General features: G+C 44.9%; 1 protein-coding gene across 2 annotated transcripts in view; it reads left to right on the top strand.

Annotated features, from left to right (window-relative positions):
* LOC106744412 (serine/threonine-protein kinase par-1) overlaps positions 1 to 19,864 on the top strand; it is a 28,385-nt gene extending 8,521 nt beyond the window's left edge. The window contains exons 3-10 of one of the 2 annotated variants that reach the window (XR_001374445.1): positions 11,442 to 11,645; positions 13,278 to 13,430; positions 14,144 to 14,390; positions 14,618 to 14,969; positions 15,836 to 15,964; positions 16,687 to 16,792; positions 16,939 to 19,081; positions 19,541 to 19,864. Coding sequence is in view for 1 of the 2 variants with exons in the window: in XM_014619168.1 (XP_014474654.1) it covers positions 11,451 to 11,645; positions 13,278 to 13,430; positions 14,144 to 14,390; positions 14,618 to 14,969; positions 15,836 to 15,964; positions 16,687 to 16,792; positions 16,939 to 19,005 (3,249 nt within the window). In the remaining variant the exon portion in view is untranslated. Of the gene's footprint in view, positions 1 to 11,441; positions 11,646 to 13,277; positions 13,431 to 14,143; positions 14,391 to 14,617; positions 14,970 to 15,835; positions 15,965 to 16,686; positions 16,793 to 16,938 lie in introns of both variants that reach the window. The other variant, XM_014619168.1, reaches the window with a different exon arrangement.
* The last annotated feature ends 1,896 nt before the right edge of the window (positions 19,865 to 21,760 follow it).

The raw sequence follows: 21,760 nt of genomic DNA, 5'->3' as shown, positions 1-21,760 counted from the left end.
ATAGAGAACCGATATTTCTTATAGAGTACCGATATCACACGAATGTACGCTACTAGAGAAATGATCGGGATGTCGAATTTTTCCGTATTTTCCTATATTTTTCATATATTGATTATAAATTTTTAATATCATTTAACTATTCTATGTTTAAAAAAGTACCGAATCAAGAAACATAAAGGGAAATATAGCGCGTACAATATTTGTCAAATCTTTACAAATTAGCTATCATATACTTCAATCGTTGTTAGAAATTATATACTTTACATATCAATTTCTAAAAAATTAAATAGTCAATAGTAATTTGGTCGCTAGAATTAAAAACGTAACATCGAAAGTCTTTTTCGTACTTGTGATATGTAAAAATGTACTAGCTTTGACTTCAATTATTTCAACTTCAGTATGGTCAATCCTTTCTTAGTATTATATGTATAGATCGTGTTTCGATTAATATGTTATGTTTTATGTTATGAAGATCCCTAAGAAAATCAATTTACGGACCACCTACCTTAAAGTTTTAAAGTGTCAGACAAAGTTAGAAATTCTAACAAATAATTGACAGAAATGGCGAACCGTTATATAATCGGCCGAGTTAACAAAGTTTCTCGTCGTCGTTGATGTTCGGTTGCCGTCGGCGCGCACTTCGTTCTCGCGGTATGGCGTGACGATAAAACGACGGAAATGTTGGCCAGATAGGGGGAGGTCGGAGAAAAACCGGCAGTTCCTGGACCAACCGCCAGCAGCATCCCTCGAATCGACACTCCAAAGAAATCTGGCGAAACTGTCAGCCGTTTCTAGCCGTTAATTTCGTTTGGGCTGTCGGAGGCACCGGATATTTACTCGGTGGCTGCTCCTCCAGGCTGTTGTGGCTGTCAACTCTTGCACGGAGGTTTTTCCATCTCCAGTTTCTATATTTTACCCGAGTCAAGTAGCTTTAAACGAATTTTCGAGACGATTCTCTCGTCGGTAGACATTCCATGGACGACCGTCCGCACGGAGTATTCGAAGAAGCCGAATAACTTTGTGCTATCATAAGGTAATTTTTTTGCGGTTGCATCAGCAATTCAAATGACGGAACGTTATAACCAAAGATAATAAAATACAGTTTTTGACATTATCGTCGCACAGAATGATAAATAAATTTTTGCTCGTTAGCATCGATGGTAAAGTTCATCATCATCGGTAAAGTTTTGCGTCGCAGCATACCCCAAGAATCCTCCACATTGTTTATTTAAGTATTTTCTGACACTTTTTCGAGTCTAATATTTGGACCTCGAGTGATTTCTTCTTCACGATTTTACATAAGCGCATAAAAAAGTGCTAGATTTAAATAAATAATTAATTGCCTCAATACTTTTTAACAAATTTTAACAATTTTTAACAAATTGTATCTGAATGAAATAATACTTAGTTGATCCAAGTAAAATATTTTTCAAGTAAATTATCCAAGTAAAATATATATATTTACTTGATTCAAGTAAAATTTACTTAACCCAAATAAAAATTTGCTAAGGAGTATACGAGTAATTATTTACTTCATTCTAGCAATTTTTTCTGTGCAAGAAATACCTGAGGAAATTTTCCACGATAGGTAAATTCACTTGAAAGTCACTTTCACTTGAAGCTCACTTGAAGAAAGGTTTGGTTTCCTCGGAAAATCTCAAGGAATGCATCCGGAAAATCACAAGTGATTCGAGGAACCTTTTCCACGGCTTGAACAGCCAGCCTGTTACTTCGCTTACGGCTATTTCTTTCGTTTTCCTTTTTTCCGTTTTACCTGTCGACAGTGTCTTGTCACTCGAGAAGAAACGAAGGAACTTTCAGCCCGAGTTTCGAGTTGACGGCTTATTTTTGCTCTTTATTCTCGCCCACGCGTGAACTATTGTTATTTACGCCTGAACGAGCAACGCGGGTGTTTGCGAACGAAGCGACTAGCAACTGCGTTCGGAAGCGGAGATCAATCTGTTTGTCAGAGTGCATTATCTCAAATTACACAGATCCGGTCGCGTCCAAGTAATCCTCTCTATGCTGACTCGCACTGTAACGAACACTGAAACGAACACTCCAGCGTGTGTATTGCGTTTCGGGATGAAATAGAAAGAGAGAGAGAGAGAGAGAGAATAGGGAAAAAACATCGATCATCCGAAATATTAACGTCCCGCCGAGCCGTTTTCGTCGATTGAGAAAATAACCAGGAGACGAAAGAAAATTTCACGGAGAGCGAGCGAACGAGCAAGAGAGAAAAACCGGCACGTGCTCCTGTCTCATGCATTACGAAAACTCGGTCGCGATGCTTCTTATTTATCTGCTTTTTTTTCTACCGTCGAACACTCTACCTTGAGATCCACACGTGTGTATTTGTTTGTGTGTGTATGTGTGTGCGCAGCCGGACATGCGCGCCTCGAGATACCGTTTTCGCGATTTCCATATTTCTCTGACAGACTTCCTCGATATTTCCCTCTTTCTCGTGATACTATTTACCGATATTCTTTCCCGATATCGAGATACATCGTCGTGCGAGCATATCAAATGCGAGCGCAGCTCCGGCGTCGAGCTGTCGAACTGTCAGCGGGGTCGCTCATGGAACGTTTCTACGGTTTCCATTGGTAGTTCGAAGCGCGTAATCCTCGATAACTTTATTCCCGGTGAGAGTTCACGATCGCCTTTTTACTCCCAATTTCCCAACGTTGCAATTGAAATTGCTCTCGATTAATTTGCCTTCGTATCCCGCACGACTCGTCAACGTCGTGTCGATTTGCGCTCGTCTGATAGATTTCCAGTTCTCGTGTTCTTTCCTCCTGCACCTCTGTTCTGTAACTTTCAACGACAGTTGGCGTTACCTTTTATTGACGCGCAGCTTTTCCACCATATACTGAAAGAGGGATTTAGTAACAATTATCAAGATTTATTTAAATAGTTTCAACTCATTTGTTTGGTTATTTCAACCAAATCATTTTACGTGCCGGGTCAATGTAAACAAAAAAAGTCCATTTGGCGTAATTGTTTGCAAAATGATACAGGATTTTTTTATTTATATTGACCTAAACTATAAATATATAACGTTTGGCATGCCGTCAGACATTCTATATACAGTAGGTCTGTACTTTTTCGTTGAACTAGCGTGCACTTACAGAATTTAAAAAGAGATAGATATATAGTTAAGACTTGGTGAAAGAAAAAGGGGAAGAGAACTAGAGAACCAGTACAAGCTAGTGCAGCCAGTTCAGCGAGAAAGAACAGGCTTAGTATACAGTACAAAATAATTTGCTAGAGTAACCAAACAATTTAATTGAGATTATTTAACCAGATCTTGATGATTGTCACAAAATCGTTTCTTCGGTGTATTACACCTGCGCAACGACAACGTGACATTAACGACACCGTCGTTAAGAATCACAGTACCGACCTACTGGGCTCGATTACTTTTCCGCCAAGGCCGAAGAATTCGCCGCACCGTTTGCTCTCGCGATTCGTTCGCGCGACTCGCTCCCAACGCAAACGCGCGCTCTAATCGCCCGTAATTATCATCCTCGCGCGAGGATGAACGCCGCCGTTGTTCTCACACCGGGGCGCGGATTAGTCGCGCCCGCGGATATCGTCGTTGTATTTCTTCCGCGCTCGTCGTGGCGCCGCGCGCTGTGGAATCCCGGTAACGGTACGCGAGCACTACCTGTTACGTGCCCGCGCTACGTTTACGTTACGCATTATCGCGAGGTTCATATCGTCTTCTCAATCGTGAAGTGGAGGAGCCGAACAGGAGAGAGGGAGAGAGGGAGAGAAGCATACGCGTGCGAGCGGCACCAATTACCGTTATTATTGCCGGTGGCCGCGTACTTTCGGTTGCGCAAGGAAAGCGATTTTACCGGAAACGTAACGCCCTACAATATGCCGACCGTTTCTCCAATGGAAAAATTTCTTCCCCTCTCTCTCTCTCTCTCTCTCTTTTTCACGCAGACGTCGATATATCGTTTGCGAAGTGAACGAATGCAATTTTTACTGTGCACGTGCGACGGAGGAGATACGCGTCGTTTTTATCAAATATACAAATCGCCACAGAAATCTCGACTTTAATATCGATGACGAGTCTCGCAAATAATTCAGAGCCCATTACTTGCCTTGTGAAATTTTGAAATTTTCAGAATGCCGACGAGAGTGGTGCGCTATCGTACGGGGGAGGATCGAGAGGGTTGGTTACGTTATTTATGTATTGCGGGGTAATTTTAAACGGAAAGGCCTCTCGCCGAAGAAATTTCAATAGATTTTATCCGCTCTATGACGTCACCGGTGCACGGATATAGTTGGAGCCGACTATCGCAACACCTTAACAGCTTATCTCGCGTTAAATCAAACCAACGCGTAAATCTCTCATCTGCATATATGAAAATGAGAGAAGTGACCGTGCGAAGGTGTCGGGGCTCGTTTGAAATGTCACGTTTTCCGACGGACAATGGACTTTCCACAGGATACGCCTCGTCGTTGTGAATTGATTGATTTATTGAGCGAGAAAGAGAGGTGCTCTCTCTCCCTCTCTCTCTCTATCTTTCTCTCGTTCTTTCGCGGTTGCAACAGATTAGCGGGCACGTTTCACTCGGCAAGTATCCGCGGGAGTAAGTAATGTGCTAGCAGGTATCGATCCTATCCGATTCCCGGATGAAGCAGTCAGTCGTTGGCCGCGTTGGCACGTTGTCGACCTTTCTGCAACATCGAGCCCCATCAAAGCGCACTGTCAGTCCCATCAGCTATTATAAATTGCAACGGTACATCCATTTCGATCCGCTCCGTCGCGGATGCTGAAATTTGACTTATTGCACGCACGCCACTCCCGCGTTCAGTTATCGGCGACTTCCGCATCTCGAGTCTAGGAAAATCGGTGCAGATTTTTGTTCTGAAAATTTAAGGAATTCTCAGGGAACTTTTTCTGTCGAATCATAGATAATTTACCCATGTCAATAACCTCGCATGGAGTATCAGTCTGTTTAACGAGAAATATGTTATCTCTGAGCGATAAACGGATTATGTCTGTTTCTTCGTAACATTCTTAATGGTATCATCGACTCTCTAAGTATTTTTAGATTCTTGGTATCTGAGAGATGAATCAGAAGTCGTCCACTTTCATATTCTCGCTCACAGAACACCTTGGTAGATTTAAACCGATCAATCGCGCGCGCGAATTTCTGTGCTCGCAAATGATTTCGTTAATTCCGTTGACTTTTTTAGTATACCTACATTCAAAAAAATGACTTTGCGATCATAGCAAAATTTATCTAGATACAAGAAATTAGCTAAGATGGAGAAATGACTAGCAAACACTTTAATGTGTGTTGTATCTAATCGATATAAGCGACAGAGACAGAATTTTTATCTGAACTATTTGTCTAATTTTACAGAAAAATCTTTCTGTGGAGCCCATTCGGATTAAGACTAGTCACATTTCCAGTTAAAAATTAGTAACAAAACCAAAATTTTCTTGCACATATTGCTGCTACTGTAAATTATACGTACTATAGACAATTTTCTAGCTTCTTAGATACAAAAAATAGCGATATATTTTACCTGTGGCTAGAATTCTAGCTGAACCAGCAAAATATTTCCCTGGGTGTAACATTTCGTTGCGGAAAAAGTTAAATGACGTTTTGCGTTGATCGGGGTTGATGTTCCATGTGAATGTTATCTGTGCAAGTGTTTTTTTTTCTCTTTTTTTTAAGTATATTCTATGTTATCAAAGGATGCTCCCGTTTATACAGTAATAGATAAATAAATAAATTTTCTTGCAATTGTTTGAGAATTTTTATTTTGTCACAGGAGTGGCTGGCATAAAAGCCTTCTTCTTATTTTAAGTATGTTTTCAGATCAAATTTTATTTGAAAATTCATTTGAAACTTGAGTCTTGAATTTATTCTTCACGGCCATATGGAGTGAGGTAGTATGAATTTCGTCTGAAAACTTGACCGAAATAAGAAGCGAGAGAACTCTTTTTTTCCCGCTGCTCAAGTGAGCGCCCTGCGGCCGGGAACTCGAACACGAAAGTAATCGGACGGTAGGAGGTCTCGTTGCCACCGCGTCCGGGAAATGCCTATGAGGAATGCGTAACAGGATCTGAATTTCAAATGCAAATCGCGATCGCGCCATGTTATTGGAACGTATTGCGCTTTCTAAGCGTGTAATTTCCGCACGATGGCATTTACAGCAACGGCGTTGTCTCACTTGAGTCGTTATGACGAGAGAAGATCCGCAAGTTTCATAGATTAACGAGTGCATTAACGCGGAAAGATCAGAAGGTTAAACGTTCTCATCTGTCGACACCGGCGTGATCGTGAGATATTTATTCTGCCATCAGTATCTGAAGTATCGCGCGGCGCAACTTTTCCACGTCTCAAGAGCGGGTCCGTAACAGGATAACTTTCTCACTTTTTAAGGAGACTCGTCCGTCGAGATAAAAATCGCGACTGCTCGGATCACCGGATGGATCACGCGATGGCGGCTCCGGCACGTCACCATTGAAATACATCCATGCTGAAAGACACCGGGCCTAGAAAAGTGGAGCCGAAATTTTAGTTCTACTTTAACCCTGGGGTCATTTTCATATTCCAGTGGTCAGAAAATGAAGCTCATGTCGCAGTGGTTTGTTTTTACTGATCGGGAACCAATACGTACTTTTCATTTGGATATTTAGAGATCTAACAACAAGAATAAGCTGTGACCCGTCTTATTTATAAGCTTGTAAAAACACGTTGAGGTGCAAAACGACCTTANTATAAAAAAAAAAAAAAAAAAAAAAAAAATTAATAAGTTGACTATTCCCGGGTTAAGTTTAATTTAGTCCTACATTAAGTATTCAAAGGTCTTCTACTGTGCTCGTTTGGTGCTACAAGTGGGGAAATTGTTGCCGTTTTCTCCACTTAATGTAGAACTCAAATTTAGGCTCGGGAGGATTAAATTCCCTTTGTAGCATTAAAGGAGCACTTATTGTGCAAATGGGAATTTTTCCGTTTTCTCCATTTCAAGACTTAAAATAGAATTTAAAATTTCGACTCGGGAGATTGTCCTAGTTATCTATCTGTCACGTTTTCCACCCGTTGGCATTATATATAGCAGCGCCTTTTCCAGTATACTTATTTTTCACGGTAGTCACCGCGCGTCACTGATAAGAGACAAGGTTTCGGCTATTCCCAGTCACAGTCGTAAATTTATTACATGCAACTGACGCTCATGCATCTCGTTATTGTGCGAACACGTGCGGTGTAGAAGCGGGTCAAGCCTGACATCGCCGTACATCGTATCTCGATAGCCGGGCGAGCGAGCGGACGTTATCGGTTAAATGTCAAGTTCAATTCGTCGCCGTGTGAGGGATCTGCACGGAATAAAGGATCATTCTCGGACAACTTCCGCCTTCCTTGCGCACGGAAAATCACCCGCGGTGAGTGCACGCGAATATCTAGAATCGATACACCGCGGCGAACGATCGTGGTTACAAAATCCGTTCGGACGGACGGACATGATATAACATCGTGCTTGTTTCTAAACACGAGTGTCTTCCGCGTGCATACTCAAAAGTTATCGTTCGGAACGCCGATTGATGCACAAATGACTCAGATACGTTAAGACTTCCTAGGACATCGTAAAGACGTCTTTTAGACAATAAGACGTCTAAGAGAGTGTCTACTATTAGTTTTATAAATTTGCAATTTGTATTGGTTATGCATTACATAATTTTTGTGTTTGTAACTTTTGAAAATCAAATTTAAAAATTCATGCAATATAAAATGTTTATTTTTCCAAGTCCCCGTAGTTTCTTCAGTTTTCAAATTTACTCATTGAAACTCGAATGATAACTTAATCTTATTTTATGTTTTACCAGCTTTTATGAGTGGAAAATATTAAAGACTGTACAATAAATATATATTCATTTGCAAAATACACTTAAAAATACTTTCATTTTACTTGGAATTTTTAGCAAATCACCTGGAAAATTATGGAATTCTCGGGGGATTTTTGTCTGGTTTGAATAAACACCCTGTCTAAAGGACATCGTTTAAGCGTGCGTGTTATTTGGGGAGAAAACGTGACACAGTTTTTCGCAAATTTTGCCGCACAATTATCCCGATTTTAATTTCACGTCGGACAATTTCACGAATTATCCCTCCCTCTCGAGCCTCACGCCGACGTTACTCGAGGCCGAGTTCACCGACAGAGCGAGTGAAGTTTCACTCGTCTCTCTTTTTTTCCTCTTTTGCCTCTCTTTCTCTCTTTTCTCACCGCGGGATATTTTCCCCGCGCGTTCCAGCCGCGCTGCGCGAGAGAGCACGCCCGTATTATTTTCACAGAGGACCGGGGCGTAATAATTTCACAGAGTGCCAATATCGGCGCGGTCTCACGTTTGCTAGGGACCCCTGACCTGGATAACCCGGTTCCTAATATTGCTTGCTCGGTCCGCCTAGACTGAGACACGGTGTAAAGCTCGTCGTCTCCGTTACGAGACGTTGAGAAACAATGCGACACCAAGGGGGTGTGCGCGTCACACGCGATCCAATCGCTCTCGTTATTAATTGCGTCGCGCGTAAATTATCGTCGAGCCTTCGCGCGCTGTTGCGGTAATCGTGTTACTGCCTCCCCCCTCCCCTCCCCCCTCGGCGTAATCGTATCAATTACAATTACGTAAAGGCAAATTAATTTCCCGGCGGAAAGGAACGCGACTCGATATGACGCGTTCGCGATTTTATTTTAATCGAGTCCCAACCGAACACAAAGAAGAGTCGCCACCGCCGCGCGCGCCATCGATCGTACTCGCGCGCGCGCGCGTTATTTCATCGTCGCGAGATAAATATTTATTGCCGTTTTTCGCGGAGCGTTTTTCGACGGGACGACCGATAAATCGGCCCTGCCGGGAGTCTCGATCTTGTCCCGAACGACGAGATGAGGATTCGCTGTAACAGAGACGGAGGAGGGGCGAGGGGATTAATGCGCTCGCGCGAAAATTTACGACGTTATTATCTTAACAATGAACGACGCGAAGGAATGCCCGCTCGTCGTCGATAATAATAACGACGCACGGCGAATGAATGCTCGCGCTTTATTTATACCGTGCCGGCCCGTAGGCAATGGACGCGTTTGCGTGAAATAAAAGCTGTAGGCCTCTCCGTTGGTTGGTGAATGTTAGTCCTCCGCGCGTCGGCGCTCGCTATATAAAATTGCGCGTACGGCGAGAGAGCGAGAGGAGCGGAGAGGAGAGGAGGGATCGAGCAAAACGCGTTAGCCGACGACCTTTCTTCGCTCTCAGCGCGAGATAGAGAGAGAGAGAGAGACGCACTTTTGGCCGGTGTGTATTTTTTCCCATCTTTTTCTAACACCCGTTCGACGAACGAGTGGCCGCCGTCCGCCTCCTTATTAGTTCCTTCCTCGCGTCTTGCCCCGGCAAGGTTTATTTTTGCGTTCCTCGTAATCCCCGTTAAGAGCATCCGGAGCACGCATAGTCGAGAAATGATTCGACGGCGCGCGTGGTAGCGTAACGTGTTCCGCTCAACGTCGACGACGACGGCGGCACCGGAGACGAGAAACTCCTTTGTGGGTGTCTTCAAAAAGGAAGCTGTGGGTGTATCGGGATTTTCGCGGCCCGTGTCATATTGTATTTTCGTGCGTCCACTCCTGCTCTCTTCGCGGCAGGAGGAGGATGGAATGCGCGATGCCATGCGCCGCGTCGCGCAGCCCGCGACGATGCGTTTCGCAATTACGTTCCGTCAAAGACAATGCGTTCCCTCGTCGGCCACCTCGGCTCGCAATCTCGTCGTCGTCCAACGCTAAATTCGATCGCGCGCGATTCTCATGCCGTGTTCGCGTCAGCGCGATTTTGGCGTCGGACGCGCGAAGAAGCAGGCGGCAGGTGAACGCGAAGGAAGTATCTTGTGTTCGCATTTTTTTTTTTCATTTCTCTTTAAGGAGGTTGTGAGGCTCAGCGTCGTATTTTCAGTGGCGCATCGAGGGGCCATTCAAAAATTTAGTAATCGGTCAAACATAATTACGTCTTTATTTTAAGTAATTTTAAGTAATTTCATTACCTGAATAATAAATGTTAATTTGAAGCGAAATTGAGGTAAACATATATACATAATACTACAAATATAAACATTTTATTTATTTTTAGCTTTTTTATTAATACTATATTTATGCATCAGTTGATGTAATACCGATGTACAGATGATAGAAAGACATATATAAATTCAAATATATGCATATATATATTCAACCAATATATATCCGACCAAAAAAGAATATATATATATATATATTTTGGTCGGGTATAATCAGTGATGAGCTGTCACTCTACTATTTCAATATATCTCTCACTACTGATTTAATGTAATATAATTTACATTACTAATATTTACTTAATAAAGATAATAACATATTTCGAGTATTACTATAAATTATAAACTTTACATCACTGTATTTTCAAAACAAAATGGTCAGTAATTCTGAAATTCGTGCATGATATCTGTATATGAGTCTTTAATATTATAGTAGTTTCTCATCGAAATCTTATTTTTATATAATTTAGTAGATATTAAAAATAGAAATTACGAAACGCTAATCTCAAAGAATATATATAAAAAGTGCCAATTTTGGTTATAAATATCTCAGCTTTCGAATGATCAATATTTTTCTAATTTTACGAGCAGTTAGATATTATTTTTCAACGTACACGCGGTACAAGTTTCATCAAATTCTTATCAAACTCATTTCACCGTACAATCCTCTTAATGCGACCTATCAAAAGTGCAAACGACAGCGACGAGCTGAATTTTTCTATTTTTGAGACTGCGACAAAATTTTACGCTCCAATCAATTTCAAGGCAACTTTGTCTTGTCGATACGCTCGGCTCAAGTCTCCGATTACGCGCGATTTTTGAATAGAGAAATTATTCGGGAATTCTTCCGCTCTCGGACAACACTTCGAGTGGGATAATCGCGTCGGTCATTTCACGTGGACTGCGCACAATTCGTTAACTTCGCGCTGCTTCGTGTTCCTTCGAGCCGACATAATCGGCCTTCACTGTCACTCTACCCCCATGATATATTTTTCGCTGTTGTCGGCCGAATGTCCATGCATTGGCGAAGCGATTAATTATTGCTCCTACTGGCGCTAAAAATAATGGTGACCTCTTTCTCGCGCGGGGTGGACAGTAGTCTTGCCGTCGTGTTACGCGACTGTCGTAAACGCGTTTCGAAACGATCGGCCGGAATTCGACGTTCGAAATTTATCTATTCAGCGTAATCGTGCGATCGTGCGTGTCGAACCACGTTCGCAAGAAGCTCGAGGTAAGGAAGCTCGAGCGGAAATATCTTTCGAAAGATCGAAGAGCGAGGCGTTAATCGGAGATTAATAAGGTGTGCCCTTTCTTGCACCCGTGTCTTACACGATGAAACATGCGATGATATATGCATTGCAGCGGCACGAGATGCATCGAAGGGTGGGATACAAGAACTATGATGGCAAGATCGCCGGGCTCTACGACCTGGAAGAGACCCTCGGCCGCGGTCACTTCGCCGTGGTGAAGCTGGCGCGGCACGTCTTCACCGGAGAGAAGGTGGCAGTGAAGGTCATCGAGAAGAGCAAACTCGATGAAGTCTCGAGGGCGCATCTCTTCCAGGAGGTAAGAGAACAAAAAACACAGACAATAAGTCCTTTTCGCAAAGATCAAGCTCGTCGATTGCGTCCCGCAGGCTTTTCCGCGACTCTTGATCGGTTCCCCGCTTTTCTTCGCGGAAACAGTGGAGGAAACGTGCCTCCTCACTGAAAATCGCACAAATAAAAATCAGAAGATCGGAATTTATACACGGAGGAACGGTTGGCCGGAAAATTTCAGTAGATGGAAAAAATCATATTTTCGATTTTTATTGTCTCGGACTTTGTCTAATGGAATAAACTGAGAGAAACTGTAAAAAAGGATCAATCAAGTAACACTAAAGTAAATTTATATAACTTTATGCAAACAAATATTTTTGCTTTAATTAGTGAATCATATTAATCGCTATGATCGAAAGAAAAATGAAACCGACATAATAATAAAGTCTTTTTTAATTCAGATCGATATATGAGATACATTTTTCAAACAAAATTTTTGGAAATACAGTTGTCACTAAAGCAAGTCCACACAGTGTCTTTGTATCTTCCTCCTAATGCATTTCTCAAATTACTTGTGTTAACTAACCAATAAACGATAATGTATAATAATTACTTTAACACAGTTGTGCGAAAAGATTCATACGAAGTATGAACATATGATCGCGCGTTTTTTACTCATTTTTTTTACGCGCAAATTCTTGCTTACAGGATCATAGGTTATTATAGGACGACTCGGGCTGCCTGTGAATAAAAATATCGATAAAAAGGTTTTCTATTCATTTTATTATTTTTAACAGAAAAGATCAGTTTTTGCCAACTTTTTTTCCAGAAAATATCGGTTTTGATCACTGACAGGTGGAGAGAAAAATATTCAAATAAATAAGTAAAAATATTAAATAAATAGACATTTGGTATTTGTACTACTACGATCACTATAATGAAGGAATTATAGTCAGGGACTATTTTTCTAGCAAGTGTTGCACTGCTACAGTGTCAGTGATAATAACTTTAGACGCATATTGCTACTACTATTTTTGCAATTAAAACCCAAAAAGGGTTGATAGTTGAAACCGAAAAAAAATTAATTTCTCTAAACTAGTTTCTCCCACGCTAGTTTTTTTTCCGATCATCTTTTTTCCCGTATCCTCGTATCGCTCTGTTTACGCGACTTCCAGTCTATCGATGCGAATTGCCGCAGATTCACATGACATCTCGCGTCCATTTCACGTCCGAGCGAGGTCCAACAAGCGGCGCTCTAACAACATCCCGATCGCTACTTCAATTTTGCACGATTCACGACTCCGCAATCGCGTCACAGGCCGGGCTTTCCGCCTGAAATCTGTTTGATGTGCTAATGGAAACCGGCAGAGTGGCCCGATGACACCCCGATTTGCGTAATGTTGTTTTAATGGCTAGTTCGGAGGAGAGAGAGAGAGAGAGAGAAAGATGATCGGAATGGTCTCGCGTAGTTACGTCGCGCGCGCGCAGACCTCATACCGCGACGGATCTCGTTAAGGTCAACGAGATAATGATGCGAGTGGATGGCGGAGAGTATCGTTGACCCCGGGATTGAGATTCGCTCGGGCGAAACGAATCCTCTGAAACCTTATCTGTCTATCTATCTCGTTCGATATCGCGAATCGACTTTGCTGTCCGGCAGGTGCGGTGCATGAAGCTGGTGCAGCATCCTAATGTAGTGCGGCTGTACGAGGTGATAGACACGCAGACGAAGCTATACCTAATTCTAGAACTCGGCGATGGCGGGGACCTCTACGATTACATCATGCGCCACGAAAGCGGCCTCAGCGAGGAGGTATTGTTGTCGTCGACTATTGTCGCTACATTATGCCGCCGGCTTGCAATTACCGCGCGCGCGCGCACGCCGAACACGAAACTCCGGCGCGAAATCGAGGTGTTCGCGCACCGTTTCAACTTTACTATCGAACGCGGCCTCTATTATTATGCATTATATGTCGAGAGAAAGTATCGTACCTCCTTTATGCTCGTCGGAGAAATTTCGCTTTACATTGTATTTTCAAGCTGGCGCGATAATTGTAGTATTAGTCGATCGAAAAGTTCGATTCGATTCTCCGACAAATTCGGTAACTTTGTCGCGTTCGATGGGAAAAAATTACTCGTCGGCCGAATAATCGTGGTCTCGTTGTATGTGATTTCTGCCCATATTCCGGTGACGTTCGTGTACTTTCGTGCGGAGAAAAAGGATTGGTTGAATTAACGTGAAAACGGACGGACCAAACGCTCTTCTTCGCTGAAGGGAACGGAATTTCTGGAAAAATTTGCCTCCGTAAAGATCGGAAATTTTCCGGTGGTTTATATCACTCTCCGCATGAAGAAGACGAAAGATCGAGCCGAACTTTTCGGCCAACTCGACATTAATTATACGGCAGAACGCCTGTGTATATTGCTCTTGTATCGATGATGCGTTGAATAGTACGCTGAAACTGCGTAGTATCCGGCCGGGCGCATCTATGCGCGTCGTAACGCTTGAATTCCCACTGTTGTCAGGTGGCGAGGACTTACTTTCGGCAGATAGTTCGAGCCATATCGTACTGTCATCGGTTGCACGTGGTGCACCGGGATCTGAAGCCCGAGAACGTGGTATTCTTCGAGAAGCTCGGCACGGTGAAGCTCACGGACTTCGGATTCAGCAATCGATTCTGCCCGGGCCAGAAGCTCGAGACGTCGTGCGGCTCGTTAGCTTACTCCGCCCCGGAGATACTTCTGGGCGATAGTTACGACGCGCCTGCAGTAGGTGAGAGCTCGTTAATCGTTGTGATTACGAATAAACGTAAAGCTGGCCTGAATCGAAAACGCTCGGTCGCCGATCAAGTTGGCGACTTCTTGAGCTCGTGCGCGAACTATTGCGTAGAGACTACTCAAAGAACACGCTCTCTCGTAGCAACACTTACTTTGCAAGGTAAACGCGAGACGGCAGCCCACCACTCGGCCTGACGTCCTGTTGTCGTTGATTCGTTGCAGATGTTTGGTCGTTAGGTGTGATCCTGTACATGTTAGTATGCGGCCAAGCGCCCTTTCAAGAGGCGAACGACAGCGAGACGCTGACGATGATCATGGATTGCAAGTACTCGATCCCGGCGCACGTGTCCGAAGACTGTAAGCGGCTGATCGCGAAGATGCTCGTGCGGGAACCCGAGGGCAGGGCCTCCCTCGAGGAGATCGCGGCGGATCCGTGGTTGGCGATCGGCTCGGATTCCGACACCATGGAGACGTTGCCGCTGGTGTCGCGTCAGCAGGTCTCCGACGACCATCACAATCACATAATTGCCAAAATGGTGAAAGGTGAAATCGCCACCAAGGAGGAGATTTTGGAGTGAGTAGACGTTTTGAGAAGAGAGATATTCGTTTCTCTCCGTCTTTCGTATTAAGAGGATGCCATGTTTGAACGCTTTGGCGGCTAAATACCGACTTCTTTCCGCCAAGTTTACGTCATATTACTGCGCAGAATTTTATCGAAATGCTTTTATACAGTGAAAGTACGCACGAAGACGAATTGGAATTCAGTGTGAGACGAAAACGATTAAAAATGTCAAAATTGACATTTCTAACTGTCAGCTAACGTAAATATTCACCTGATACGGAAACTCTGCAGTTTTGTACATACAGAATATGTCGATGCTCCAATCAAGAAAATTTCAAAGAGAACATTTTTATATCGTAAATTAAATTTAGAGGTCTGAAAAGACACGAAATGTTTGTCAATAAATTTTATATAACTTGCTTAGACTTCCCATTGGAAAAAATTTAGATGTAGTAAAATAGCATTCGTCGCATTCATTTATATGGCACTTACGTAAGATCTACCTGTACAGTCGGCGTAATAAAATTGGTAATATGTTTTTTCGATAAGTTTTTCGCAACGCACTTCGTATCCGGAAGGAAAATATATTTCTTGAGAATTACTAAGAAACGAACTTCCCTGTTGGGCGTTGAAAGCGTTGCGAAACTCGTCGAAAAAAAAAATGTTAACTTTTACTATGCCGACTGTACAAGAAATACAAAAAGAATAGCGTGATCGTGTCAGTGTTATGTAACATAATATATTTTGAGAATCGCCTCTGCGTTACCGACGCTTGTCAAATTCATCATCGACTTCGACATCTCCTTAATACGACTCGAACACATGCGTGTCTTCACGCGACTCCTGACATGCTAATTGGAATTTTTTTTCTTCTACAGCGCGCTCGACAAGAATGAATACAACCACATCACCGCGACGTATTTTCTACTAGCGGAGAGGAAGTTGCGCGCTCATCGACAAGAGCAGATGCAGAAGGCTCGGCCGGAAAATCTAGACGTCTCCCCGAGGTATGTCTCCGAGTACCGAATCGCTTATTACTGAATCATTCATTAGCGTCGTTGTTAATACGATGACTCATTCATTAAAGACGCGGCTTCTAAACGTTTATACTACTTGCATATTCTATTACTGATACATCGACGTAGTGCTGTCGTTCAGTTCAGAGTTGTGCCGTAGATTTTAATATTACGTCTACATAGGTAATTTACGTTTTACCTACATGATGCTTACACGAACATTTTCATGTGAACAAGGTAAACTATGTAAAATATTATTTAATTACATGGCACAGTGTGCAAAGAGAAAGAAAAGAATACATTATTAATCTAAATTAGTTTGTATTATAAAATAGTTCACGTATCCGATTTGGTGTTAATTATGAAGATATTTACCTGTGAGCTTTTCAACGGTAAAACTTACAAAATATAAGGACCCAATAAACAACTATCAGTAACGTAACATCAATGTTGTTATTTTCCATTCAACAATGTTACGTGAAGCGTTTTATTGCATTCACATTGTTAAATGAGAAATTATAACATTGATGTTATGCTACTGTTAGTTGATGTTCACTGGGAAGAAAAGACGAGCTATTCCATAACGGTTCATAGATCACTTATTGTCCAGATGACATTTTATACATAGCTTACATTGTTCACACGTGTAGACGTCTACTACTACTACTGTATTTTACACGTAAACGCCCAACCCCAGTTGAAATTCTGTGCAGTCGGCAAGATGACTTGACGTCGAACTTGCGTACGGATCAGAACTCTTTGGGCACCGTGAACCAGTCGCTACTGAGCGTACCACGGACGCCCGGTGACGTACCGCAGGTACGTAGTATCACATGTCCGTCGCCTAGAGCAACGTCTGCTAAGCTGAACGAGCGTAAAGTCACGGCAGGCAGCATGTGACAGCGGCCTGCCATCGCGGACGGTAGCGTTCCTCTCGCGAAAAAAGATGGCTCTTCTCGTTGCAGAACGTACGTACGCGAAAGTGCAGTATCGTCCAGGAAGAGGAAGACGAGGACGACGTGTCCTCGTGTTCCGGCCGGGACGAGCGCGGCAGTAACTCGGCGTTGAACTCCTTCAACCGCCGCGGCTCTCGTTCCGAGGGCAAGCTCTCGCATATCCTGCAGGAGAAGCTATCGCAGTTGCCGGAGAAGCACAGCGGAATGAAACCTGCCGTGCCGGTTCAACGGCATCCGCAGAAGGAGGAGACCGCCGTAATCTCCGACCGAGGGGAGAGACTGAAGCAGAGCGCGAGAAACGAGAAAGACAACAAGACGTCGTCTCCAGCGCATCCGAAGAGCAAGATCAAGACGGGCGAGGTTCTCTTGGAGGAACTGCCCACGCCATGGATCACGTCGACGCGCGAAGAGAATCTGAAGAACCTACTGAGCGACGCGAACACTCAGCCGACCGGGTGGTCCAGGAAGGCCACCACCGGCGCGGAAGTCCGGCCGAAATTAGCAACGGAGTGTCTGAAGTCGACGAACAAGTGGAAGCCAAGCGCGCAGCATCATCGACCCAGCCTGCCACCCACGGAATTGTCCGCGCCGGCGAACCCCTCGAAACCGTCCGCAGCAGCCACGACGACGACCACTACGATTCTGCTGGAATCGTCGACGGTGTCGATACCCCTCCGGCCGATCGGCGACAACCAGTTGACGCTGATACCCAAGTACAAGACCATGCCGTCGCCCAGCGGCGCGAACTCGCCGCAGCTGACGCTGAACGAGATCCTGGAGGACGGGGACGGCATGCAGATGCAGGCGGGCGAATGCGGCGGCTCTACGGCGGCGGGCAAGTGCCGCGTGGTCAGGCGGACGACGTACGAGCAGCGTCGCAGCAAGTTCCACAAGACGCGCACGACCTCGTGCTCCAGCTCGGACGCCAGCGACGACGACAGCGAGAGCAGGAAGAAGCGCGCGCACAAGCTCGGCGGCGCGTCCACGGGCAAGTCCCTGCCGCCGAGGCGCGACAGCCACGACGACTCGAGCGACTCGCAGGATCCCGGCGGGAGCGGCGGCAGGGGCGGCGTCGGCGGCGGCGGCGGTAGCGGCGTGAGCAACGGCGAGCACACCGACGCGCCGACGACGACGACCGAGAGCAGTCGGAGCGACGGCGGCAGCGGCACCAACACGACCACCACGACGACCGGCGGCAGGCACCGGTGCACCGAGAACCAGACGATGTTCGGCAGGAGGCATCGCGCGGGTCGAAGGAGAGCCGGCGAGACGCGGCTGCGCGAGAGCCAATCGCTGAACCGCATCACCGAGGTCCAAGAGGCCGAGGCGCCCTGTTACAATCACTGTCACGTGTCGCGTAGCCCGGCGGTCCTCGGCGCGCAGACCAACCTAGCCTCGCCGTCCTCCTCGTCCTCGGTGTCGCAGAGCAGCGCAGCTTCCCACGGCGCGTCAGCCGCCGCTCAGCCGGTCTCTCAGGTGACGACCACGGTGCAGAAGGCGAAGGGTCTGGGGGCGAGGCTGCTGCAGAGCTGGTCGCTCGGTAAGACGCAGCAGCAGCCCTCGAAACACTCGTCGTCCGACGGGAAGAACAGTTGCCAACGGCAACCGGACGACTGCCGGACGACGGCCGACGACCGTCGGCCGGCGGTGTGCAACGACAAGGAGAACCGCAACGCGCCGATCAACCGGAACGAGTGCAAGAGCAGCAGCCGGAAGATACGGCTGCTCAGCCGCTACTTCGCCGTGCACAAGAAGCTCTGCGTGCCGTTGCCGGGCATCTTCGGCAAGGGCCGGCTCTACAAGGCGCGCTCGTGCGGCAGCATCACCCGCGACCGCGTCAGCCCGCCCTCGCCCAAGTCGATGCTGCTGTGCCCGCCGGCGGAGGACAAATGGCGGGAACGCCGGCAATGGTGCGACGCGAAGCAGCACCGCGGCAGCGACGGCGACATCAATCAGAACCTCGGCCTGGCGCACCTCGTGCAGGAGAGCATCGTCGGCAAAGGCTGCGCCGCCGGCGTGCCGACGGTCTGCCACATTCACCTCGGGGACGCTTCTAAGTGCTGCAGCCTTTGTTGATGAAACGCTCAGCCGAGGAAGCGCGCGCGTCAATGAATGAGACACGAGAGAGGCACGCGTGAGCGTTGAACGTTAGGTAAGAAGGAGAATCGTTTCCGGTGCCAGTGAGACGTGGTGAGACGATGTGTATACGCCGCCTGCGCGCGTGTAGAGCTTCTTTCCGCGATGAACCGTTTCGTTCGTTGTCTATCATTTCTAACGAAATAGTATATATCGAGAGGAGAGAGAACGAGCGAGTGAGCGAGAGGAAGAAGGATGCGTATTCCTCGCGACCTCGATGCGCGGTCGAGAGAGATCTGATTCTTATGTTTCTCTTCTTTTTGGAGAAGCCGCGACCGAAAGCGTCTCTCGTTGCTGACGAGATTATACTCTTGAGCGCGCGAGGTCGCGTCCGCGTAGAAACAACCAGCCTCCGTGTGCTCCGTGAGCAATATATAGCGTATAATGTGCCGATAATTAAGGCGTTTCGAAGGAAGAAGACTCCGGTGTCTTGGTTTTCTCTCTCTTTATTTTTTCGTTCTTTTTTCACCGATAGCGCCGAGATCTACGTGGAATTCGGGACATGTTGACGCACACACGCGGCAACAGCTATCGCCCACGATATCTTAATAGATATATGGCTCCGGCCTGCCATCGATGTATTCGACTGATCACATCATATCCCCGTTGTCAACGATCGAGCAGACAGGGATCAAGGCGAGATTAAGACGGAGGTGGGAAGAAAGAGAGCAAAAGGAGCGCGCGCGTCCGTCGCTCCGAGAGAAGGTGTATCTAGTCCATATGAACAAACCTGTATTAAATATTGCAGAGTTTATTGATGATTATTATATATTAATTATATATTATTATATTACCACTACACACTATACTCTACTACTATCACTACTATTACCGTTATTACTATTACGATCGCTACTATAGTCGCGAGATCATCGTCGTCGTCATCATCATCGTCATTATCATCATCACTACTATCGTCATCACCACCACGATTATCGCTATTGTCATCATCATCATCATTGTCGTCTCCTTCGACACGGCTATCTCTCTTTTTCCCAAATACTTATAACGCAGAGACCCAAGTACAGTGTAATAACGCATGTCGTGGATGCAACAAGCGATCGGCAAATACGGAGTCGCAATGTCGACCAGTGTCTTCCTCGTCCTGCTTTCTCGTCGACCTCTCGTTCGTACGTACCTCCTCCTCATCCTCCTTTTCTCCTTTTCTCCTCCCGGATAGCATTGTCTTTACGAAGCTTCCTCGTTAACTCGTTAACTTATTATGATGGAGAACACATAGTTTCCGAATGGCGATTGACTATATATATATATTAACGCGAATTACCCGGATATGCGCGAGCGTTCGCCCCGCGAAGCGGTAGCCTGAGTCGCGTTTCACGAAGGGTAGGACGACCGAGGGGGAGAAACCCGCTCGCGCGCGAAGTTTGTATATTGTATCTGTTGAGCACGGTGCGAAAGTAGAAGTGTACTTCTTCAGCGAGCAGCTCACGCGCGCGGTTACGTTAGAAGCTTAAGAGTAAGCGGCGATAAGAGCGATCGTCGATTATATCTCGGCCCATTCTCGTAGCTCGATTAATCGGCAGCGGTGACGGTAGGTGAAGAGATCTGCTGTCGGACGTGCTTGCCGGTTAAGCACGTCCGCGACGCTCGGCGATCTGCTCGTTCCCCGAAGTATTCGCGTCACGTATTTCAGCTGGGCATACACTGAGCGAGTCAACAACGAACGAACGGCGAATGCGTAATGCGAATGCGCATATTCGCGCGTCTAAACGAACTTTCTTCGATAAACCGCTTTGTATAGTAAGAAATTTTCTGTTAAAAACGGCCCAATGAAGCTTTGTGTTGATTTAATCTTAGGTCAGCATACTTCGGTCCAGTGGACCCATTGAACGTTTTCGATTTCTTAGTTTTCATATGGCATTCTTTTCTTTTCTTTTTTTTTTTAAGCAGGTGTTTACTATAACGAACGAATATTTTTTTTTTATATTTATTTGGAAACCACTCGAAAATTTTTTTCGAAAACACCTTTTCTCTTATTATTATTATTATTATAAGTTTAACTTAAACTCAAATCATTTTCTTGACCTGATATAAACATCTTATACAAACTCTGTATTTCCAATTCCCACATCACAGGCTTAAAAATATAAATTAGAACGAAAATGACAAGATAACAAAGTGGAGCGGTCTCATGGACTGGAGTGCGGCAAATTAACAGAAAAATTAATTTATATATTAGAATTAGTTAATTAGAAGTAATTAGGATTAATTAATTAATTAGAACCACGGCAAATCACAAATTTCTCCAAGAACCACGGATGGGTCGCCTTTGACCTATCTTTTGTTTTTGTAATTATCCGTGAATTTTTTTTAATTTCATGGTATTGTTTAATTGTTTTATCATAAAGAAGGCTTCCCAGTGATGAAAATCCAAAGAAATGGGAAAAAATAATCTACAAATTATCCAAAAATTATCTACTGGGTTAAAAGTTCATCCAGCCGCAATTCTAGTGTTAAGAACTCAAAAATAAGTAATGCGCGTAATTAGGATTAACATGGGGGATAAAAGGTACATAATTATAATGTTAACATTAAAACTACCGAAGCGGTCAAAATGACCGGTTTGTAATTTTTTCGTACAAAAGTTATTTCAATTTCTAATGGTGCATTCTTTGAGATTAACCGTAATTTTTGTCGCAATGTGTAAACAAATAAATATTTTCTTCCTTTACAT

Source organism: Dinoponera quadriceps, unplaced genomic scaffold (genome assembly GCF_001313825.1).
Source record: "Dinoponera quadriceps isolate SergipeBrazil2010 unplaced genomic scaffold, ASM131382v1 scaffold777, whole genome shotgun sequence".
Lineage (NCBI taxonomy): Eukaryota > Metazoa > Arthropoda > Insecta > Hymenoptera > Formicidae > Dinoponera > Dinoponera quadriceps.
Note: the sequence above shows the minus strand (reverse complement) of the source record. Positions and strands in the feature narration are given on the sequence as shown.